At 40.9% G+C, this 23,886-nt stretch overlaps 1 protein-coding gene across 3 annotated transcripts in view; it reads right to left on the bottom strand.

Moving 5' to 3' along the window:
• Positions 1-450: 450 nt before the first annotated feature.
• The window catches only part of LOC139473032 (syntaxin-6-like), a 38,811-nt gene continuing 15,375 nt past the window's right edge, over positions 451-23,886 (bottom strand). The window contains exons 5-8 of one of the 3 annotated variants that reach the window (XM_071255543.1): positions 17,559-17,666; positions 11,250-11,356; positions 9,095-9,189; positions 451-3,983 (exon numbers count right to left, since the gene is read on the bottom strand). In XM_071255543.1, the coding sequence (XP_071111644.1) occupies positions 3,904-3,983; positions 9,095-9,189; positions 11,250-11,356; positions 17,559-17,666 (390 nt within the window). In that variant the 3' untranslated portion in view covers positions 451-3,903. The remainder of the gene's footprint in view (positions 3,984-9,094; positions 9,190-11,249; positions 11,357-17,558; positions 17,667-23,886) is intronic. The other 2 variants (XM_071255544.1, XM_071255545.1) reach the window with 2 other exon arrangements.

Below are 23,886 nucleotides of genomic sequence, written 5' to 3'. Positions count from 1 at the left end.
TTTACAGAGGCGGTCACTAGCATTGGTCCAGTGGTTTCAGGAGATGTTGTTTACAGAGGCTGTCACTAGCGTTGGTCCAGTGGTTTCAGGAGATGTTGTTTACAGAGGCTGTCACTAGCTTTGGTCCAGTGGTTTCAGGAGATGTTGTTTACAGAGGCTGTCATTAGCGTTGGTCCAGTGGTTTCAGGATATAAACTCACTTGCCTTCCAGTTAGGCGAGCTAAACAATTTGAGCGGTTGATAGCCGACACAACGTCTAAAAAAACACTATGATATTCTTTATGGTTTTTGCAATGTATATTTTGAAAAGGAACAGGTAACCATGCATCATGTGTTCAAATTGTAGGTATGTCTGTGTCATAGATATCTTGTAAAACTTCTTCTCAAAACATGTGGTCTGCGCCAATCTTTGTTTGAAGTCCATAAACACAGATCCCATGACAAAAGACAGAAGAAAAACATTTACATTTATTGGGCAATGATAAATAGCACAAATACATATTCAAGTTATCTTTGTTTAATGCAATCCTAGATGAACAATGTCCTGATACTGTTTCAAAAACTTCTTAAGAGGAGTAACCACAACCTCAGAAGGCATACAAGTCATAAAACCATCTAAAATAATAAGTAAAAGGGAAAAGTGCCATGGCTCCTCTGGTATGATGTGTCCACGCAACATATTAACTAAGATATCGTAGATATTACTTAGTGACTGAAGACTCTGGCATAAACATGTACCACCAATAGGGGGATAAATAATAATATGGAAAACAAATTATTTTACTTTGTAAGGGGTGAAAAGGTATTGTCAATATGGCTTGCTTGAATAATTATTCTGCGTACAAGCACATAGCTTCACAAGGCAAGAGTAATAGGAGAGGAATAGAAAAAAAGGTTTTCTTGGCACTAAATTGCTTACATTTTGAACATTTGACGTTCACAGTACACATATATATCCATTTCACGCGACCTATTCTAACATAAGGTTGATCAGGACCTGTAATTTGTCATTGTGTTAACTCTTGAATTTTTTTTAGAAATTGTCTGAGAAACAGAGTGTAATGTCAATGAAATAACAGGTAAATCTTGTGTCTTGAGACTCGTGCAACAGAGGACATAGATCATTAGTGTCAAGATCATCATTATCATCATTATCCTTCGAGTCCACAGTGTTGGCCATGATGGTCAGTGCAGCCGTTATCTGTTGAGTGAATTGCAAATACTAACAGACCTTGGCTAGTTTGTTAAGACTCTGAGAGATAACTGAGTAATGAACACTGCCCTGGCATTAACCAATATAATCCAATTTAAACAAGTGTGACTGTGAGTATAATACAAGTCACAATTATTGTGTCCCTCAGCTCTTCCCTAAGTTTTGTACGTTAAGAGGATCTGTTATGTTTAACAGTTTACCATCTGTTTACCACTTTGAAAACTATTTGTAAACATCTATGCAATGCAAGCACTCAACAATTTATACCATATTCATAGCTAATTGGTTTCCCTATATCCAACACAAACTACTGTCTATATATAGAATGAAATTAAATATGCAATATAGAAGAACAAGATCATTACATAGAATGTGTAACAATTGCATTTAAAATAGAATATTGTTATACACAAGATATTTGACACTGAAAAATGTCAGAAAATAATCTAGTTTTCATATGTTTACAAGACATATTGTCAGTGGCTATATTAATAAAAGTCGCTTGATTCTCTGACATCTGTTTGGACATAGAAACAATCCTCAAGTAAACTACCCTTTCAAACATATACTTTCTTTTTTTCCCAACTAGGTCACTTCTCACAGATGGTATATATCAACTTAAAGGGTTTGTAAATTGCAAAACCAACATTTGTAACGAAATTACCAGATAATGTATGTCAGTATTTGTGACACCTCTTGTTGAACATGTTGAGGTGGAAGGTTGAATGGCTGTGTGATGAAGCTGCATATCAGAACACAAGTAAACAGCATGGCACTTTCATAATGGCTTGCATTGCCGGCCAATCAACATTTCCATTAAAATGGAACACACCAAAGTCTTGGCTGGTTTGGAAAACAATGACATTTTGAACATGCTCCATGTGAAGCATGTTTAATAAGAGATTTCTACAATGTGCTATTACTGATGACTGAACTAAGACTCAGCTGCATCACATGGCTTATCATTAAAACAAGGTTACAGCAAACTATTCTTGAGAATAACATGTCTAAGCTTTTTGTGAAATTATATTTCTTACATTAAAACATAAATATCATAATGATTTGAACAAAATGCAATGTCTTTGTAAGGTAATTGGAATGTCAAATGTTACACCATCAGTCCAGCAGTTCAATAGGAGATGTGCACAGAGCCGAGAACACCTTTGGAGAGCATTTAAAAGCAAGTTAAAATTGTAAAGGTGAAATCAAGTCAAAATTCATGATATTGCAAGTTTGTCTTAAGTACCAGCTAAACACATGCCAACTTGTATTACATTTCATAAGAAGATGTCCAAATGGCCTTTATTGGGTTTTGAATATGGCTGGCATGGCAGACAGTTAGAAAATTTGTGTTGAAAAAATTCAGGTGTTCAGTCATTGGAGTGTGCAAAGTGTCAGCTTCACCAGTTGTACACAGGTCCAGGTGTTTGTAAGGAGTGAATGTTTACAAACGACAACGATGAGGTTGAGGTGGGACAAGCAGACCAGGACATGTGACTCTCAGTCAGGTGAGGTAACACTGACACAAATACTTTACAAAAAAAACCTCACAGAGACCTGGACCTTGACTTCCTATGATCTTTCTTGATTTGTCACATCACCCTCTGAGCATGTCATGTTCATTATTCATTACACTTGCAGTAAAGATAATTTTCCAAGTTATCAGGTAAACAAACATTTTTCAGTCAATGTCTGAAAATAGGTACCAGACAAACATTAAACCAATTAGAAGTGAGAAGTAGTAAAATATTTTCCACATGTCTATGGAGGAGATATATATTTATGTCTCAACTTGTTAAAAGCAGGGACAGCATGGCCTCATCTATTAATCTAAGTGTCTAAGAAAGATAAAAAATAAGGTTTGTTTTTTTTTAAATTCAGAGATATTTTTTTAGTTTAAAGTCCTTTTCCTCTTTTTGACCTGTGATCAGAAAAAAATAACTCACCTTTTCAAAACTTTAACATTGGATACAAACATACTAAGCTGAATTGAGAAAGTCTTAAATGAAAAAGTCCAGTGGTTGAATAACAGCCTCTGGGAACAACTTGTTAATCCCAGGACATGTGTGTGACTACAGACCAGATGCCTCACTGACTCCTTGTTCACCCAGATATACTGAGAAGGCTGTTCTTTGCTGGCTCCACAGACATGCAGGTAGATCTTGTTCACTGTCTCTGAATACCAGTCTACACCACAGACAAGATATGCAGGTAGATCTTATTCACTGTCTCTGAATACCAGTCTACACCACAGACAAGATATGCAGGTAGATCTTGTTCACTGTCTCTGAATACCAGTCTACACCACAGACAAGATATGCAGGTAGATCTTGTTCACTGTCTCTGAATACCACTCTACACCACAGACAAGATATGCAGGTAGATCTTGTTCAATGTCTCTGAATACCACTCTACACCACAGACAAGATATGCAGGTAGATCTTGTTCACTGTCTCTGAATACCAGTCTACACCACAGACAAGATATGCAGGTAGATCTTGTTCACTGTCTCTGAATACCAGTCTACACCACAGACAAGATGTGCAGGTAGATCTTGTTCACTGTCTCCATCTACATCATGGACAAGATACAGGAGTGTCTAAGTGTCTCTGTCTATCAGTTTTCCAATTGATAAGACAACTTTGCACTGCATATGGAATGGTAGACTGTCACATGATTATAATCTGCCATCATCCAAGAACAAAGAACAGTATTATCACAATCACTAAAACAACTGATAAAACTACAATTGCACAGCATTGCCGTCTATCTGAAAAAGACATAATGTTGTATAAGCATACATGACATGGACTAGAGGGTTGAACAATAAGTAACAATATCACATTAACATTCCCACAAATCACTAGATATATTCTCTCCCCTCACCCTTGGTGCTGAAATCTACACATCATTCAGATCCAAGGTTGAGAAGAGAGAAAGTTGCAATATACATGATATATATGAAGCAGCATCCTCCAATGACATAGTGACATAAAAATGGACGTTGATCTTTTGTTGTACATTCATGATTACTTACCTAATCCTTGCTGACAGAAATTCATGAGTATCAAATACCTATCAGTAATATTATAAGCTCATTGTTTAAAGTTGAACCTACTTCACGCTACTCATTGGTTTTATCTGATGTTCATGAAGGGATATCCATTGGTTAATTTGTAAACATGTTATCACCCAGAAACCAAAGTTGTTCATGTATTGTGAGACAGTTGGTCAGGTGGCTGACAAAACAGGGTTCTGTGGTCAGTTGAGGTAATGAGAAGAATCCTCCATCAGACAAAAGCCTGTAGCCATCAGGTTGAAGGGCTACTTGCATCTGTGTGTTATCTGTGACACTGGCCATATTTTTTATAGTTTTCTTTAAAAAATGTGTAGTGCAAACAGTGACACCATGAAGAAACCTGGATCTTCTCTTGGTCATTACATTCACACAATGTTTAATCCTACTAACAGTCTCTCCCAAAATTACTCAAACCAACCATCAAGGTTGGCTTCCATGGCAACCATATGTGAAAACCTATTTCTTGCTATTGCTGCCCAAAGTATGCTGACAAATGATGAAACATGCTGGGATCTAAATTATAGTCCTCAAATTTTCAACCTAATTTGTTTTTACATCTTCCTGTGGCAAGGGAGTTAACCGACTATAAAAGTCCAGTTGCCATCCTAGTCGAACTAGCCTGGAGTTACTGGGCTTGACTGGAGCCCCACCAGTGGCTATTAAGAGTTATGTCCCTTCTATGTACCAATTGACCAATCAGATTTCACCTCTCATATCACTTGCATTTGCTTTAAAAAAATGGCATCGCACAGTAAAGACGATCTGATCGATACAGGGTAAAACAGGTCTTATTTCACGATATGCAGAAAATTGTGTGAGCACCTTGATTAAAAACATGTTATAGATTTGGAAAATATCTGTTGACGCTAAGTTGACGGTTGACGAGCCCAGAAACTCCAGGCTAGTTTGGCACTACCATATTCGAAGTAAAACGTGCCCTGCTCTAATAAGCGCCAACAGCGATATTTACTAATATATTGTCAGAACTCCTTTATCCATACACATTCAAGATCTTTCGCCGTTCAACAGCTCTTCAGGTGTAATGAAAACTTTAACTTAGATTGTAGTCGTAGGCAACGCATAACAGTAGTATTTGTGGCGTCTTAATGCCTATGATGTAACAGTGACAATAGAGGGAGAAGTAAAACGCAGTCCTAGGCGACACAAAACGTTATGCTTTTGACGTCATAAAGCATATGACATCATAGCTAGTGATAATAGTGGGAGGCTTGAATGCATTATGGTGTGAGGGCACAAATACACGTTGAGCTGCGTGGGGAAGTTTTGAAAATAATTCTTTTGAATTAAGTTTAGGTTTCAAAAGCCTAATGAACATCTGTTCTTTGTATGGTAAATACTTGAGCTGATATTCAGAAGTAATTGTATTTGTGACCAAAAAGGTCATTTTTAAAGGAAGGACATTTTGTTATGGGATGGACAATATTTTTTTCTGGTAAAGACATGTATGGCTTGTTCTTATCTTATTGGTTAAATCTGAATGACTTTCAATTAAATCATTTAAATAGACAATGCATGGTTACCAAAAGGATATAGTTGGAAAAACACACATGCATGTCTTGTTTTACACAGTAACTTTTCAAGACATGTTACGGGAAGACATTTTAACCAGTCTTGTGGAAATATCTGTCTGAATGCATCTATTTTGACAAAAATTACACATCTATCCAAAATGATAATTTGATATTTTCCATGAACGTTTTTATTAAACAAATAAACAACACCAACCATCAAAGGGCTGTTATGTGATGGCCACTTTTCTAGTAGAGTAGTGACTTTTATCTACTCAAATCTTCTTTGACTGTTGTGGGAAGGACATTTTTTAAATAAAATCAATTTTCTGCTGAAGCTCCATCAAAGAAAATTGCTCACAGTTCAATCATCAGTGCACCATTGCATACTTACTTTCAAAGTGTTAAAAGAAAATAAGAATCATTTACTAAGTGACAAATCTATTATCAGTCACTGGGAACCTCAGCCAGATCTGAAATATTGACTGTATTTGTTGAGATAAATATTTTACTTCTTCTCTAAATACCAGGACATAATATAGCACTGTAGTTACACGGGCTTTGGCCCTTGGGGACTTATCTGACTCATTTGTCAAAAGTTTGGAGATTGGTTATTACTCATGGGAAACCCCAAACAGAAGCTTCAGTAAAATCTAAATATTTTCTACATTTGGATACTTATCCTGCATTACTACATTAATGCTTTTACTGCTGTTGCTTTACTAGAAAGACTGAGCTGTGCGGCAGCTACTACATGACTGGCAGTGGTGATGTCACGTATAATTACATTGATTCTGATTCTGAGCAGTCTCAACGTAGTCAGACAAAAATATGGAAATGTGTTCCAGGTTGTTGAACACTTGTTGAAGATGATGAGATTGTGAATCATTCTGAAGTTGGATGAATCCTTCTTGGGCACCACGAACACTGGAGAGTAGAAGCCTGGATGCGCAACGGTATCAGGAACAATCTTGACCGCCTGCTTAAGCACCAGAAGATTAAATGGCCTGGAGCAAGAGCTGAGCCTGACGAGGAGGGTGGGTGTCCACCAGACAGTAGGAGGTTAATGGTGGATCTGCTATGAGAGAGAGCTGATACCCCTGATGGAAGACGATGGACGAAAGGATCCCGCAGAATGGTCCAATTGCCCGAAAACCTGCATAATCTCCCACCTACGGGAGTGTCTATGACCAGGACAACTAGGGATTGGAGATCCAAGGTGCCAAGAGCCAGGGTTTCAACGCATGCCTCTGGACTTGTGTTGGTGACAATGAGGTAGATAATTTCCTTGTGGCTAAGAATGGTTTTGACCTTTGCTATGAAAGAAAGAAGAAGCCTGGGGGAAGCTTTGAGAGGCACGCCATGGCTGATAACTGCGAATGGCTGAATGTGGAATTGATTGGCGACGCGCTCCAGGACTATGAGCGCCATTTCATCATGGGCAAAGCTGGAGACATGCACGAGAGTTTCAGAGATAGCACAACTGAAGAACGAGGACACGCTCCAAGGCATAGGAGTTGCCTCTTGAACTTGAATCCCAGTCTGTTAAGGCAAGATAACCGAGGCACCTGTTGGTGGTGATCTCAGCCAAGACCAAAGATGATTATCCAGATGGTCGATTTGGCACTTTTGGAAAGACATCATAGTACCCAAGGGATCCAATTGGGATTGTCCTCAGTAAGGTCTTCATCAATGGCTCTGGCAAAGACAGATAAAGGCGTGAGAGACCGCCAAATCTTAATCCTGACAAAGGCTAGCCAAGTGTCAAGCATAAGAATAGTGGTCAGCCTAGAGAAACCAGTCATACGATGTCAGTCATCATTGAAAGTACATATTATCAGCGGCTTCGAACATATGTATGGGGAAATCCAGTTTCCTGTAATGAGGTCCCTAATGAGGGACAGTTTCGAGAAGTTGTCATCCAAAGCCGATATCAAAGCTGTGAGCAGCGAGATGGTGGAAGGTGACCAAATTGTGTCCTTTTTATAAATATCTGGGCCTGGGGAGGAAGCGACCAAAGCAAACCAGTCCGCCATCCAATCCGGTACTTGGTTAAGCCACAAGTGAGTGTCCAGCTCCGAGGAGGTTGTGTCAAAGGACAGGCCGACAGAGCTCTCCGAAGAGTCCGATGGATAGTTGGTACCGGTGTCTGAATCGAGAAGACCTGGAAGTGCGACAGGAAGACCTGGGGGAGTTAGAGCCACATGTATGAGTTTGATGAGCAGTAGTGGTGTTGAAACGAGCCAAAGACGGACATGAGGTAGTCATAGATACTGGCAACAAGAACGTATTGATATGCTGTACAACAGCATGGGGGCGGGAGCATGGGGCACTGGCAGCATGCTGATCAATGGTTGAAAGCCCGGAGGCTCTGAGGGTGCTGGAATGGGAACAGTGAAAAACGGGGGCGCCAAAGGTGCCGCCTGAGCCACTGATACCGGGAACACAACGATGTGGAACAGGGGTCTTTGCAATTCTTGGGAGGTGTGGATCCCAAGATGATTCACTGCCACAACAGAGCGAGCAATGCAGCATATAACAATAAAGAGAAGCAGGCATGTATAACTCAAACTTTCAAAAGTTTACAGGAGAAAATTATGATAGAAAAAGGCCAGAATATAAGTGTTAATGTGCTAAGATACACATATGAAATATCAAAGACAAGACATGAAGACATTACATGGCAAAAACAAAATGGGGAAAAAGGGGAACACATGCATGAAGTGAAGAGTGGCAAAAATGCTAATGTAAACCTGAAAGGACAACAATTGTACACCAGACTGTAATATATATAACTGAGAACATTTTGGTCCTCAAAAGGATAGGCAAAGGATGCTATCTGCTTGTGGAAACTGGGAACTTTATTCTCAAACATCTGACAGTCCGATGACTAGCAGTATGTGGTTATATGTGACATCGCCACTTCCGGTCCCGTGGTAGCGGTGGGAGGGCATATGCCACACAACTGGTTGGTACAACTTCTGCAGGCAGGACCTCTCACAGCTCAATCTTTCTAGTAAAACAACAGCAGTAAAAGCATTAATGCAGTAATGCAGGGTAAAGGTAAAACATTCAAAACTTCAGAAAGAAGGAAAGTAGAAACAGGTCACTGCTTATTCCATTGTTAAGCCAAACAATAAACGAGATAAACAAGAATACCTAACTGATACTACTCTCTGTTTACTACATCACAAATTACACATCAGTGCAAGTATACATGGCTACTCAGCAATGGACTAAAGTGTCCTCAAAATGTTGGAAGGGATATCTTACCATTAGACATGTGTAAAACTTTGGCCATTTTCTTCATGGTAACATCTAATCTTGATTCAGTATTGTCCATTTCATGCCGAAAGTCATCAAGCATCCTGTAAAATAAATTTTTCTAATGCATGTTGCAACTGTAACTACTGTAGCTAATATTGTTTGATGCTGAACAACAGAGCTGGTGAATGACCAGAACGAGTCAAGAGTTGGCCAGAAAACTAAAATCAATCCTGAATCTACACAAAAGGACTACACTACAACTGATTGGGACTAAAACATCACAACTGTACAACTGTGTCAGCAAAGACAGAATGAATCAACAATGGCTCAAGTACATAAAAGTTCCCTTGAATTTTAATTCCCTTTTGTTGTAATGAAATGTCTCATTATCAAATATTTGGAACTGACTAGGCCTGATGCCTCCCATGAACAAATAATGGGAGACATGCAGCATTACTCTGTAAGTTAAACAGTCCAGCACATGTCCTGACTGGACAAATGGTTGCCATTTATTCATGCCTATGTCATATCGAAGCCACATTTCATTTTTATACTTGACGCATAAGTAAACCGATGAATAATGTTTTAGGCAAACATGGGTTGCCAGCCGGCAGAGAGTCCACTTATTATGATGTAAAGGTGTGGCATGTGCATTCAAATTCAAACAGAAATTCAAGATAAATTCAAACACAAGATAAATTGTAAATACTTCGGAACAAGCCAACTAACCAGCTGTGCTGAGAATAAGTAATGACCCCACTACTTTGTCACACCTTCATTTTTGGCAACTTGAATCAAATAATGGTAAAAAAGCAAGTGAAGTTTCAGCCTCATTGGTCCAGTGGTTTCTTTGGAAATGTTTATGATTTCTGGTTTTTCCAATATGGCCATTGGCAGACACATTTCTTTTTTTTAATCATGATGCCTTTAACCATTGATGACCATCTCTCACAAACTTTTTTTAATCCCTATTAAAGTTCTGGAGAAATTGTCTTGTGAACAAAGTACTTTCATCTTTCCTTCCTCTCCTTCCTGAGCTCCTCCCACAAATACTTTCAGAGTTGTTTTTTAAATTGTCAACACTGTTGCCTTTTTCTCTGAAATGTCTTGATGCATTCACAAAAAGGTTTTGTGAATATCAGGGGTTTGAATTTAATATGGCTGCCAGTTGCCATCTTTTATGTAAGCAAAATGTTACCGAGGTACATAAAAGGGGCAGGATGTTGAACGTTCCCAAGCTATGTTTGTAAACAACAGCCGATAACCCCTGAGCTTACTCTGCTCTGCTCTCATTGGCTTATCATGGGACACGACTTTTCTCTTGTTTGTAAACAAACACACCTATTCTGAAATTAGAACAGATGGGCCTAATGCAAGCATTTCGGTGCACTTTACATATAGTTTAGCATGATAAAATAGATATACTACCATGACTACTGCAACTGTGACAGTGATGACAATATGGCTTGACACATCAAAGTGACTGTATTGCTAGCTATGAAGGGCAACAACGACAGCACTTAGAGGATAATTACACAAGTGAAAATAGTTTTCATGTTTTTGGGCTATTTTCTAAAATAAAACCAATGAAAATCACATGACTTGACTGTATAACATGTTACGATGTGACAGAGGTACTAGGCTGGCCGCAAGGAACTCTGGGTAGGAGTGTGATTGGTTTCATATGACTGAGGCATATTGATATTGTAATCTAGGCTTACTAGCTTCTAATCATATCAAGCTGGCTATAAGGATTTTATGACTCATCCATAAGAAATACACAGAAATTGTTTTGGTTTGAGAACTGAATCGCGCATGGGACATCACACTTGGAAATTATTTCAAGCATGATTTACAAACACACAGAACTGTTGACGCATTGTCCCTTCAATGGTGACTGTTAGGTATGGGATACCCAGAGACAAGCATGCAGGGGTCACATGACAGCAGTCAAGATACCTGCATCAAGGGTCCTGTAATTTATTTGTCAAGTTCCCTCTAGGAGGCATGGCCATTAGAGGTTTTCGTACTATTAATGTTACATGATAAAGATGCCATCTGCTAAGAAATGAAGTGTACGTAAAGTCCGGTAGGCAGTGATGTCATTCTGTATCCTGTGCTCTATGTGCTGTGAGGCATACATGGGCTCAGTGTTACTTACAAATTCTGATCTTCTAGCTCTGATCCAATCTGCTGGCTCATGTTCTTGAGAATGCCAACACTGGAACCTATCTTGTCCAGCTGTTCATCCTGTGACCTCATAAGCAACTGAAAAAAGGGTAGTCAATAATACATTTTCTGAAGACATACTTTGGCTGTACCTTACAGAACGCGCCTAGATTGTTTTGAATTAGTAAACTCTAAATATTTTACAAATTTGTATACTTATCCTGCATAACTCCTTAATGCATTTACTGCTGTTTTCTGACAGAGAGACAAACTGTGTAAGATCCAGCTGCTGAAGAAAAGTTGTTCCAACCAGTAGAGGCAGCACCCTCGCGCAGTCCCCATGTGACCCGGAAGTCATGACATCACATCAAAACACATAACTGCTTTGAACACAACATCTGAAACTTTGTGGGGAGGCAGCGTAGCGACGGGAGGGCACTTAGACATCATAATGCAGGATAAGTATAAAAATGTAAAACATATTTAGATTTTACAAAAAAATGCAACTTATCCTGCATTGCTCCTAAAAGCATCTTTATCAGACAGCACGGCCGGTGGGCATACCTTCAGATGTGATCCATAATAAACCCTCGTCAATGTCCGATGAACCTGCACCACATACCACCACAAACCACAACAAACCCGAATAGGTGAAAGAAATATGATGAGGCGGCTAGCCAAAATCAAGAACTGACCTAAGAGCGAATGGTGTCTCAGTACAGCCCTCTCATCTAGGGTGATAACACAAGAGAGTTCAACAGGCCCCGCTCAGGGTGTCGGAGAATCGTGGGTGTTGGGGACTGGTGACCTGTAAGTCTACCACCAGGGGACCAAAACCGTGGATGTCGGCGACATCATCCAAGCTACATCACTGAGGTAGTTGCTGGCGAAGATGGTGTCAGACTGCCAAAAACAGCCTTCCATGATTGATTTGATGGAGCAGTTGCTATGAATGGCTCTGATTTTGTGAGTGTTGGTAGCCTTGGGGAGGGGGCCGGGGAGGGGGCCAGGGATACTAATCCGGAGGCTTTTAAATCTTGTAGGATGACCGCCCGAAGCCAAAGGGAAAGAGTATTCCGAATGACTGCGACGAGGAGAGACCGGCAGGAGAAAGCATTTCCTAGACTTGCAGCAGGCTACTGACCATCATAGGAAAACCCTCAATGCCCACACCGGGTATAACCAAAACTCCGCTCTGTCCGCCTCTGTCTAGACAAGAGTGGGGAGGGGTTGGTGCACGATCTATCAGGCTGTCCTGGGAGTTGATTCAAAATCAGGGGTTGAGGGATCTGGAACATTTGAAGAACCCTGGGAAAGAGAGCCGGAGGGGGAAATGCGTACGTTGATAAACCTCCCCAGGGAATGCTGAAGGCCTTGACTGCCATAGCTGACGGATCCAGCACCGGTGAGATGTAGGATGTTTGCTAGCAGTTCTGGGATGTGGCGAACAGATTGACGTTAGGGGAGATGATCTTTTGGCAAGTCAAGGTGAACACATCTGAGTGCAGCTACCACCCGAGGAAGCCACCATGTCCGGCCTGGACAGAGCGTGTGCCAGAACATGCTCTCAACCTGGTAAGAGATGAACGAGAAATTGCAGGTCCAGGCTGACCACCAAGTCGAATAAGCGGAAGGTCTGGTTTAGCAGGGATGAAGCATGGAGAGTACCCTGGTTCCTCAAACACCATACCATGGTAATGTTGTCCATGGATATGATCAGCTTGGAGTGATCTAGAATGCTCTGCCAGTAAGTGACAACCAGGATAAGCGCTTTTAATCTTAAGGTTGTTGCTGTGACAATGGAGCTGATCTCCAGACCACAGACGGTCACAACATGGGCTGGCATGAGCAATCCCAGAAGCACTAGCCACTGACAAAGTGGAAAAGCGGAAAGCCATGGTAGAAGAGGTCGTCTACAAGACTGCAAAGTTGAAAAGTCACGGAACGGTCGTGGGAAGAATCATTAAATCGATTCCTATCTGAATAGATATAAGTCTTATATCGAGTGACGATGAAGGAAGGCAACACGATACTTGTCATGTAGTCGACAGGGGTCGATGGAACGGTCATGGGATGAATTAAAAATCGACTCTGTATCTGTGTAAAAATAGAAGATTTGTAGTCTGAAAGATCATACCGTACAAAGTAAGGCAATCTTTTCCATACCCTGAACGCCATATAAGCGCTACCATTCTCATAGCGATGGGGCAATGAAATGTGGTGTCTCCATTCTGCTGTGTTGGTTGTGGAGGTCTGCCGTTTCCATCCTCTACACATGGATGGATTACGACAGGCGTCTGGTTGAGTGGTTGCACCATACGTACAAGTAGACATGCAAACCAATATGTAGAAATCATTGCACTGCTCCCAACAGGTCGGTTGACCTAATTCCAGTCGAATATGTCTACAATGAGTGGAAATAATTTTGGAAAATATATTAGCAATACAAAACCAGTCATCAAAATTTCTAAATTCCATCATGTTTCCATGAAAACTGCAAAAGAGAAAACTTTCAGAATCTTATAACAGATAAAAAACAATCATAGTGGTTAATGTAGCAAGTTTGCTGAAGCTAGGATACATAATATTGTAAACATGGATCGTACAAAAACTCTACCCAAAATTTATGTTTCAACATGATTCCATGGAAACGGCAAAAATAAAAAAATTCAGATCCTTCAAACTAGCAAAAGGCACAAGTACTCATTGTGGTAAATGTATGTAGCTAGCTTCATGAAGCTAGGATGCATAGTTAAAATGATATGGGCCGTACAAAACACCCACCCTAAAAGTTTAAGTTTCTTAATGTGTCCATGGAAACGGCAAAAATGAAAAAAATCAGAATCTTCAAACTAGCAAAAGGCACAAGTACTCATTGAGGTAAATGTGTGTAGCAAGTTTGGTGAAGCTAGGGTGCATGGTTAAAAAGTTATGGGCCGTACAAAAGCTTGGACGAAAGGACTGATGGACGGACGAACGGAACGCTATATACCCCCGTATACGTATACTTCGTAAACGCGGGTATAATTACAAATGGGAAGACCCAAAAGGTAACAGACCATGACCAGGTAACAATATAGCAGCATACGATGAATGCAGAAACACGCAAAGTATAGAAACAATAAGCTTTAATTTCCACAAGGGATACAAAGTAGGTCCGTCCATGGAGGTGCCAACTGTGCAAGGGTGCTGCCACTGCTGGTTGGAACAACTTTTCTTCAGTAGCTGGATCTCACACAGTTCGTCTCTCTGTCAGAAAACAGCAGTCAATACATTAAAGAGTAATGCAGGATAAGTTAAAAAATATGAACAATACCAAAGTGTTAGTTGGGAGTGCACTGGGACTCTATGGCCTTGTTGAGGAAGGCAGAAATATTTAGCGGGGATCACAGGCACAGTTAGTTAAACTGCTTGAGAAGATAGATGGTGATTTAGTCATCAGTTGTTGGCTTAATACAGTCACACAGTAAAGTCCAGTTTCTATGCCGACCTCTTCTGGTCTTCTGGATGAAATTTTCATCGGTGGAGGTACAAATATCTTAAACTTGACTCCTGTCTACAGTTGTCTGCAAACCCGCATAGCTTGCTTGAGAAATACCTACTCATGTTTTATTAAAAGTATTGAAATACAAATAAATACATTCATAAATTTTGCTCTAGATTTAGTAACTTAATTATCATGAAAATTAGAATAAAAAATAATTGTAAGTCCTAATAACACAACATGTAAATATATGATCATCATCTATATGGGGAGCTTTTTGTAAAATCCTAAATATATCCTTTTCAAAACACAGAAAGACGTTGGATTCCAAGAATGCATGGACGGATGGGTAATAAGAATAACAAATAATATTTCTAGAAAGCAGTTGTTTCATATATATTCACTGGATCTTAAATATATTGATAATTATCTTCAATAAGTGTGATATTAACGTTTGCTATTTTGGGATATTTTACACAAATTTCAAATGTTTCATCATTGTGCATTTGCTTGTTTGATGAATACTTGTATTTTCTTTCTTTTAAATTCAGATATTTAAACCACTCGTCCTTGTCCTACTCGATTTTAGATTTAAACATGTATGACTTTGCACTTCAGCATGTATTTATTTGTAGATTAATTTAGTGATCAACTAAAGGTGAGGTGAAATTGGGTTTAACGTCGCGTCCAAGATTATTGCACTTATAAAGCGACGTGCATGCACGTGTGTGTGTGTGTGTGTGTGTGTGTGGCTGCTTGTACTTGACCGGACTGATGGTGATTTATAGTGCTAGCCCACTGAGATACCATGCTGCAGTTTAACATGAATACCCCACTCAGACACAGTATACTGACTCCGAGCTGACCAGTCCATGCTTTAACCCCTTAATGCCGAGCGCCAGACAGGGTAACAACAAGTACCATCTTTGAACGTGGTATGACGCGGGCGGGGATCGAACCATGCAACTTCCGCTCTCCGGGCGGATGCTTTACCATTAGACCACGGAGGCAGTCGGTCAACTAAAGACAAAATAACTGACACGAAGGTGACCCAAAAGAAATAGAGCGGGAGCTCAGGGATTCTACAACATTAATACACTGGCCAAGGTAGATTCTACTCTAAAGGGTTATACAAAGGGATACCACTCCTATCTAGAGTATAAACTAATATAAGCTTCCCTTGAGTTATCCAAAAAGGTCACAGACGTTACTAGTCGCTTGCAGACAACAGTTGTTTTTATCCTTCCCTTGATAAGTGAAAAGGTATGAGGTTTCACACTTCATTCAGTGGGGTGGGAAAGCACTTTTAGCTATTGACTCGATAGTTTTGTGGTTTACTATCACAATCAACAATATTTCTGACGTTAAATCTGTGGTGCGTTGTTTGTGTTGTTGAAGTGTCGATTTGTATCATAAAGTTTAACAAAATAAAGCGGCAATGTTTGAATGTAAAGCAGATTATTTATGTGAAATTTTGTCAAGTATATTCAGGGACTACAGCTACCTAAGATTGGTCCGGATCAATTGTAAATTTCGATTGTATAATTCGATTTGAATAATAGATAAAATTAAACATCAATAGTATAAGGAATATACATACGATAGCATGTAAACACTTCACAAACTTATCAAGGAACTTGGAAACGTTGAGTTCCTCATTATAAAGAAGTGAAGACACTGCAGAACCACCCATGGAGCCTTCAACGGGTGGTGACCCGAACCTGTCTTGTTTCTTTGTGTTGCATATCAAACTAAAACAACAAGTTGTACTAAAAACCGCAGAAAGATTGCAAAATGCTAGTTTCAATAGTGACAAGAGTTTGGATGGTGGAGTGATTTGTCTATGTGTGGGTGAATAACATCAATTATTTACACCTGAAACACAAATTTATTGAGAATGATTTGAGGACCAAATACAAGTCCTAAGAGCAGACTAATGACCAGTTGGTTGAGGGAGTGTAAGTGACCTTGGTGTACAAGGGACGCCAGTGTACAAATGATCCCTGTGTGTAAGTGACCTTGGTGTACAAGGGACGCCGGTGTACAAATGATCCGTGTGTGTAAGTGACCTTGGTGTACAAGGGACGCCAGTGTACAAATGATCCCTGTGTGTAAGTGACCTTGGTGTACAAGGGACGCCGGTGTACAAATGATCCCTGTGTATAAGTGATCTTGGTGTACAAGTGACGCCAGTGTACAAATTATCCCTGTGTGTAAGTGATCTTGGTGTGCAAATGACGCCAGTGTACAAATGATCCCTGTGTGTAAGTGATCTTGGTGTGCAAATGATGCCAGTGTACAAATTATCCCTGTGTGTAAGTGATCTTGGTGTGCAAATGACGCCAGTGTACAAATTATCCCTGTGTGTAAGTGATCTTGGTGTGCAAATGACGCCCGTGTACAAATGATCCCTGTGTGTAAGTGACCCGGGTGTATATATGTGACCCTGGTGTGTAAGTGACCCCTGTGTGTAAGTGACCCGGGTGTATAAGTGACCCTGGTGCATAAGTGACCCCGGTGTGTAAGTGACACACACAGGTAGTGTTGCTGTCGGTACACACACACACAGGTAGTGTTGCAGTTGGTACACACACACAGGTAGTGTTGCAGTCGGTACACACACAAAGGTAGTGTTGCAGTTGGTACACACACACAGACACACACACAGACACACACACAGACACACACAGACACACACACACACACACAGCTAGTGTTGCAGTCGGTACACACACAAAGGTAGTGTTGCAGTCAGTACACACACACACAGGTAATGTTGCAGTCAGAAAACACACACAGGTAGTTGAAGCTACTTACCTGCTGCTGCTGACTTGTATCATCAATGTAGTTCTGATTGGACCGTTCCATGTCTTGGTCAAGGCGAGTGTACCGGTCAACATTCCCACCATTGGCCGAAAGAAGAGACTACAAATATGTAGATGTACAGATCATGCAACATGTCTTATATCCTGAATATACACATTATGTCTTCAGATGACAGTGAAACAGAACATTGCTGAAGTGATAGTGAGTGAGTTGGGTTTAAAATCGCTGTTAACAGTATTCCAGTTACATCACAGTGTGTCAGCTTTATGTGGAAGAAAAGCCTGAAGTGCTGCATTATTTCTATAAAACAGAAATAATACCAAAATCAATAAACATCAGTTACATTTTGTCTAAGAAGCTGGCTAGATATATGATGTGTTGATGGTAACTATTCCCCTGTCATGACAATCCAGTATTTTGAATGATAAACACACATACCTCAGCATATTTTGTTTTTATTTTGAACATGTTCTGGCTGTGCCAGTACAGGACAACGGTATGGAAGGTATGGTAACAATATGGCAAATTAGTAAAATCTAAAAGATTTTAACGTTTGTATACTTATCCTGCATTACTCCTCAATGCATTCACTGCTTACCTTGCGACAACAAAAAGACAGCGTACAGTGATGGTCTTGGGTGAAGAAATAAAGTTGTTTCAAAGTCCCACTCATGCTTTTTATACGGAACATCGCCGCTGCCATGAGACCTTAATGATGAAATATTTAGATTTTACTAATTTTTTTACTTATCCTCCATTACTCCTTAATGAATATGTATCGGAAACCTTCAGTAAGTCCAAAACCACAATAATTCACATCCCAAAACAACACGTGTTTGTCAATAATCCATCAGGTGGAAAAAGCACAGAAAAAACGCCATTATGGTAGGGTCGTTCAATCTTCTTACAGATGGAACGTATGAATTTAAGGGTAGATCCCTATACATATTTTGTAATAAAGAAATACTAGCTAAACAGCTAATTTTTTACCTACAATGTCATCGAGCCAAAGCCTTGTAGAAAAGATAATTTTCTTCCACTTGTAGAGTCTCAGCAACCTGGGTGGGAAATAGACTGGCTCTGTATAGGGTGAGTTCATTATTTGCGTCAAGGGTTGGTCACCTGCTGGGCTATGACCAGAGGGACAAAACTTTACACGCCTTCGACATACTAGAGAACCACTACGCGAAGATAATGACTAGCGAAAACTGTGTCGGACCTCAAAAAACATCCTTCCATGATCGTTGTAATAGAGCAGTTATTAGGTTGGGGCTAATGACCTGATCTCATGGGGATTCATAAGGATGACTGCGCGTAACCATAGCGATTTTGTGTTGCGACTAACTTCGGTCATGGTTGTAGGTGAAACGGGTATAAATAACTGTTTCCTCGAGCCACACCTAGTTTTGGAACGGCAGATGAAAACTTGAAGTGCTCACACCGGGCACAAGAGAAGCTCACCCTCATCATCAACTCCCCCAGTCTTCGAAATAGGTTGGATTGGGAAGGAACGATCGAGTTGGCCTGGTAATTGATTTTTTGCAATAAAATCCCAGCACAACCCGAAATGTACCGCTCCATGCGTACCATGCTCAAAACAGACCGGGTGATGTCAATTGCATGTAGCTTGCTCACCTGTGCCACTGTGGCTAATGCCAGGAGAAACATTGTTTTCTTGGTGAAGTCATAAAATGAGGATGCATAGAGGGACTCGAAGGGGGGTCCTTGCAAACCTCGAAGTACCACGTTCAAATCCCAAGCAGGGGGGCGGAACTTGGCCTTCTGATTCTCAAGCCTAAATGAACGTAGTAGGGCCTGTAGTTCCGGGACCTTGGTCATTTTGCAATTTTCCAGAACGGCCACCACAGCGTTAAGGGCCACCTAATATGTAGTAATGGTGCTACCATTCAAGTGTTTCTTGGTACGCAAATGTTGGAGGTATTCAGCTAGGAATTGTGGTGACGCAGTCGTGGGATCTTGGTTTTTTGCGATGCAAAAAGTGTCACGATCCCCACTTCTCATTCTATAATCCTCTGGTAAAGAGACGATGAGCTAAAACTATAGCTTTGGCTGCCTGTGTCGAATAGCCCTTTGCACTTAAAGCCTTTTTAAGATGAACCAAGCATGCCAACGAAACTTGTCTGGCATTGGGTGAGGCAATTTGCTGTGATGAGTAGGTTGGACCACTGTGGGAGTGGTAGTGGATCATCTTCTGGTGGACTTCTGGGCTCTACGAACCACCCTCTAACCAGCCACCAGGGCGTTACCAAAGTCAGAGCAAGATTCCTTGTCTCCTTGATCTTTTGTATCACCTTGGGAAGTAGAACAGGTGGTGGGAAGAGCAACACTTGTAGCCCTTCCCAAGGGATGCTGAACACATCCACCGCCCAAGCCTGCGGATCCAGAAACGTGGAGACATATGGCATAAGTTGGTGGCTTTGGCACATAGCAAACAGGTCAATGTTTGGTTGCACAAACTTCTGAAGCAGTAACTGAAATGGCAGAATTAATGCTTCCTACTCCAGATTGTTTACGTGCCAATTTGGATGAACACCGGACCATAGCCCTGAGGCTGTCTGGCCTTGGAGGTGAGCACCCCGTCCCTGGAGGGAGGCATCTACAAACAGGTGTAGTTTCGGGGATAACCCGGATAAAGAGACTCCTCCTAGGACTTTCGACACTACCGTCCACCAATGTGAAGTAAGGCCTAGATAGACCGGTAGAGTAATGGCCTTGAGTGGATCCTGACGCCTAATGTAAGGGTTAAGAAATTGTTGAACTGGGCGCAGTTGTAATCGGCCTCTGCTGGTCCTGTGCCGAAGTGTGTAACCCTAGCAACACTTGCAATTGGTGAATCATGCGTTGTTGGTGTAGTGCAGGTGACAAAAGGCGTAAAATCTTTAGCCATCTGTCCCTCGGTACTGAAAGGAGATCCTGGTCTGTCTGAAACACGCCTCCTATGAAATTGAGCCGATAAGATGGAGTTAACTCCGACTTCGCCTCATTGATTACCCATCCCAGTTGATACAGTATCTGGTAGATTCCTGATGGCATACTAACGTTATGTGTTGATGACACAGGAGACAGTCGTCTATGTACGACTCAAACCAAATATTCCTCAGGTGTGGAAACGCAGTTATAGACTTCATTATTCGTGTAAATAGCCACGGGGCCACTGAAATGCCAAATGGTAGAACTGCCCACTGGTAGTGAGCTGGAACCTGAGGAACCCAGTCAGAGGGATGGATAGGTACATGCAGGTAGGCATCCTGCACGTCGAGACTGATCATTTTAATAGCAGATCTTGCTTCCTTGGCCAAGGCAGAGGAGCTGTGGTCAACTGTGGGGTTAACTCTACATCCAGATGGTAACCATGATGTAGTACTTTGAGTATGTAATCGGCCTTGAGAATGGTCCAGTTTTTCCAAAACAGATACAGTCTCCCGCCTACAGGAGAATCGACACTTGGGTCAACTGGGGGCGGGAGATGTGACTGCACAACACTTCAGTGTTGACCCCTCTTATCACCTCCCCTGCCTCGATATTTACCACGACGAGACTTATAAGAACCTTGAGGTTTCCCTCTTCCATGAGCTTTCCCACAAAAGGAATCCAGGTCTTGGCCTTCCTTGAGAGACGCGCGTCTAGGCTTATAATTGCCTGACTTGCCGGCCTGATGGGAGACGTGCTATAGAGTCTCATCCCAAGCGTAATTGGAAACTTTGGCATGTGTGTCTGTGATCTGTTTAATAGCCCGCACTTGAACTCAAGAGTCACAGTTTGAAAGCGCTAAATAACCAAGTCTGCGTGTGAGAGTAATATCCGCCAAAGCGGCCTTAGCTGGTTTCTCATGTGGTCAATCTGAAGCTTTTGGAAATCAACCATGTAAATGGAAATGATCTAATCGGTTAGGGTTATCCTGTGATAGATCCTGATCCATTGCACGTGTTGACAACACTGGTGCTGACAAAGGTTTCAGAACACGCCTGCTCTCTGTTTCCATGAAGGCAAATCCGGTATCTTGTACCTTAAGGGCGGTTGGCCTTGACAAGCCTGTCATCCTTTCTATGTCCTCATTCAAACTATGAGCCTGGCTTGTGACTGCAAGTGCATGGGTAGGAAAATCATCCTTCCTTATCTTGGGTGGCTTAAATGAGAAGTCGTCGTCCAATGACCAAATCATGTCTGTCAACATCGGATCCACCAGAATTTATGTTGGATATGACCATATGGTGTCCCTTTTATCCACCATGTTACCAGGGTAGGGCGCCACTGACACGAGACAGTCTGCTACCCAATCAGGGACTTGCTCTAAGCCGAGATGCGTATTCCATTCCACAGAGGAATTGCCATCCTCGCCATTTGATAAGACAGATGAGTCCGAGCAATGTTGACACACTCGCCAAGACGGAGATTGGCTTCTGCTCCAGTGCATAGGGCCTCCTCTATCAGAAGGCTTTGATGACCCGCCTGGTCATAAAGAGTCATGCGCCGATGTTCACGTACATGCTGGTGTACTGGCGCTGCCCAGCGATGTATGCGCTGTACCAGAATGCACATTAGGCGCTTGGTATATGTTAGGCGCCTGTACAGGAGTTAATACTTGTGCCATAGCTATAGCTGGTACATAGGCCAAGGCGCAGGATACAGGTGTGCCATTGACTGCAGCCACATGGACTGCATACAGTTTTGCATCCAATTAGTGTTCTGGAACGTTGCTGACGCCTGAGTGTACATCTGCTGTGCTGGGAAAGTCGTTGGAACAACGATAAGCTCAGGGTACCCTGTAAGCCCTTGGGCTACCCAAGATAAGGCATCTTGAAAATTAGGATACTCACAATAACCTCCGGTACTGCTGATACATGTGGAGGATGAACATCTGCAGTCACAATGACGGAAGCCATATTACTAGAGCTGGGTATTGCCCCAAATTTCATATTGCGATATATTGCGATACATTCCTCTGTATTGCATTACGTACTGCAATATATTGTGGAAGAAAACTTATTGAGTTCTGTCCACAGTTTAAGGTTCTTTTACCTCCACATTGAATCACAGTACAATCATACAAAGTTTAGCTTTATTCAAAGAAAAAAAAAGGGAAAAACCAGAACATTCAGACAAAACAGACAGTTGTATTTGTGTCTGACTGGCTGTGCTATTTGACTCAAGAATAGGTGGCACCATAATGGTAAAGTCCAACATGCAGTAAATATTAGTGGTATCAATTCTCCAGACTCAGTGACATCATGGTCATGGGTGCGTTTAGCTCATAGGTTCAGGAAGAAATGTTGAAGGTATTCATGTATAATATGGGTCCAGTGTTTGTGGTAACGTAAGTTTGAAATTGTTTATCAAAGAGCTGGTTGCGCAGTTTCATCACAATGACATCGCAGGTAAAAAGATATTAGTTGTTTTAACTCTTTCAACACCAACTAGTCAACCAGAAGCCTTTACTGCTGTGACACCCAGTTACCAGAGATTCTTGTGTGACATAGATGAAACCAACATTTATCAAAGAAAATATCTGCTTGTAAAATATCTTTGCTACTCTATGTTATACACCATTTGAAAGGTCTGATCCTATTGTTTATAAATATGAAAGTTATGTTTATCACATTATTTAAATAATGCATTTACAACTTAATTATGTTTGGTGTAAATTAAAAGATGTAAGCTAACACATTCATAACATCCAGATTAAGGACCAAGGAAGCGAAAATTTGCAGTAACATGAAGAAATACCCGTTTTCGAAGCTTTGTATGAATAACAGTTCGTCGAAGACTGGCATATGACCCATCGCTAGAAAGCTTATTCTTTCATCTACACGCTCGTAACATCGCCTGGATTTTTTCGTAATTATAACAATCAATTTTATTGGATAAAAATTGGTTTCTAATGACGCTTTCGTGCCAAAATCTGCTACAAGGTTTTGTGATTGGTCAAATTTGAGCACGTGATCTAAGGCAGTCAATCAAATTACAGCTGTGGTATGAATTTGAGATTTTTACAAAATCTTTTTGTTAATCCTGCCATTCTGAACATCTTAAGCAGGAAATCGCGATTTATCTTACAAATATGGTGCTTTGTTGATGTATCGTGCTAGGTTACGAGCTGTGACAAAGATTTTTCATGCATATATTTTGGCATTAAACATCGGGTCCGAGCCGAGAATTTAGGCGACGAATGCTGAGATGTCATTTGATTTACATTACAAGCGATCGCAGGAAAAGATGGAAATAATAACTTAGCAGTAATATAAGTTTGACAACTTTTAGATATATTTTTGTTGATTGTATCTATAACTTTATATACTAT

The sequence above is a fragment of the Haliotis cracherodii genome, unplaced genomic scaffold (assembly GCF_022045235.1).
Source record: "Haliotis cracherodii isolate W230 unplaced genomic scaffold, xgHalCrac1.p SCAF_26, whole genome shotgun sequence".
NCBI classification, from domain to species: domain Eukaryota; kingdom Metazoa; phylum Mollusca; class Gastropoda; order Lepetellida; family Haliotidae; genus Haliotis; species Haliotis cracherodii.
This window is presented reverse-complemented; position numbering and strand designations above follow the sequence as displayed.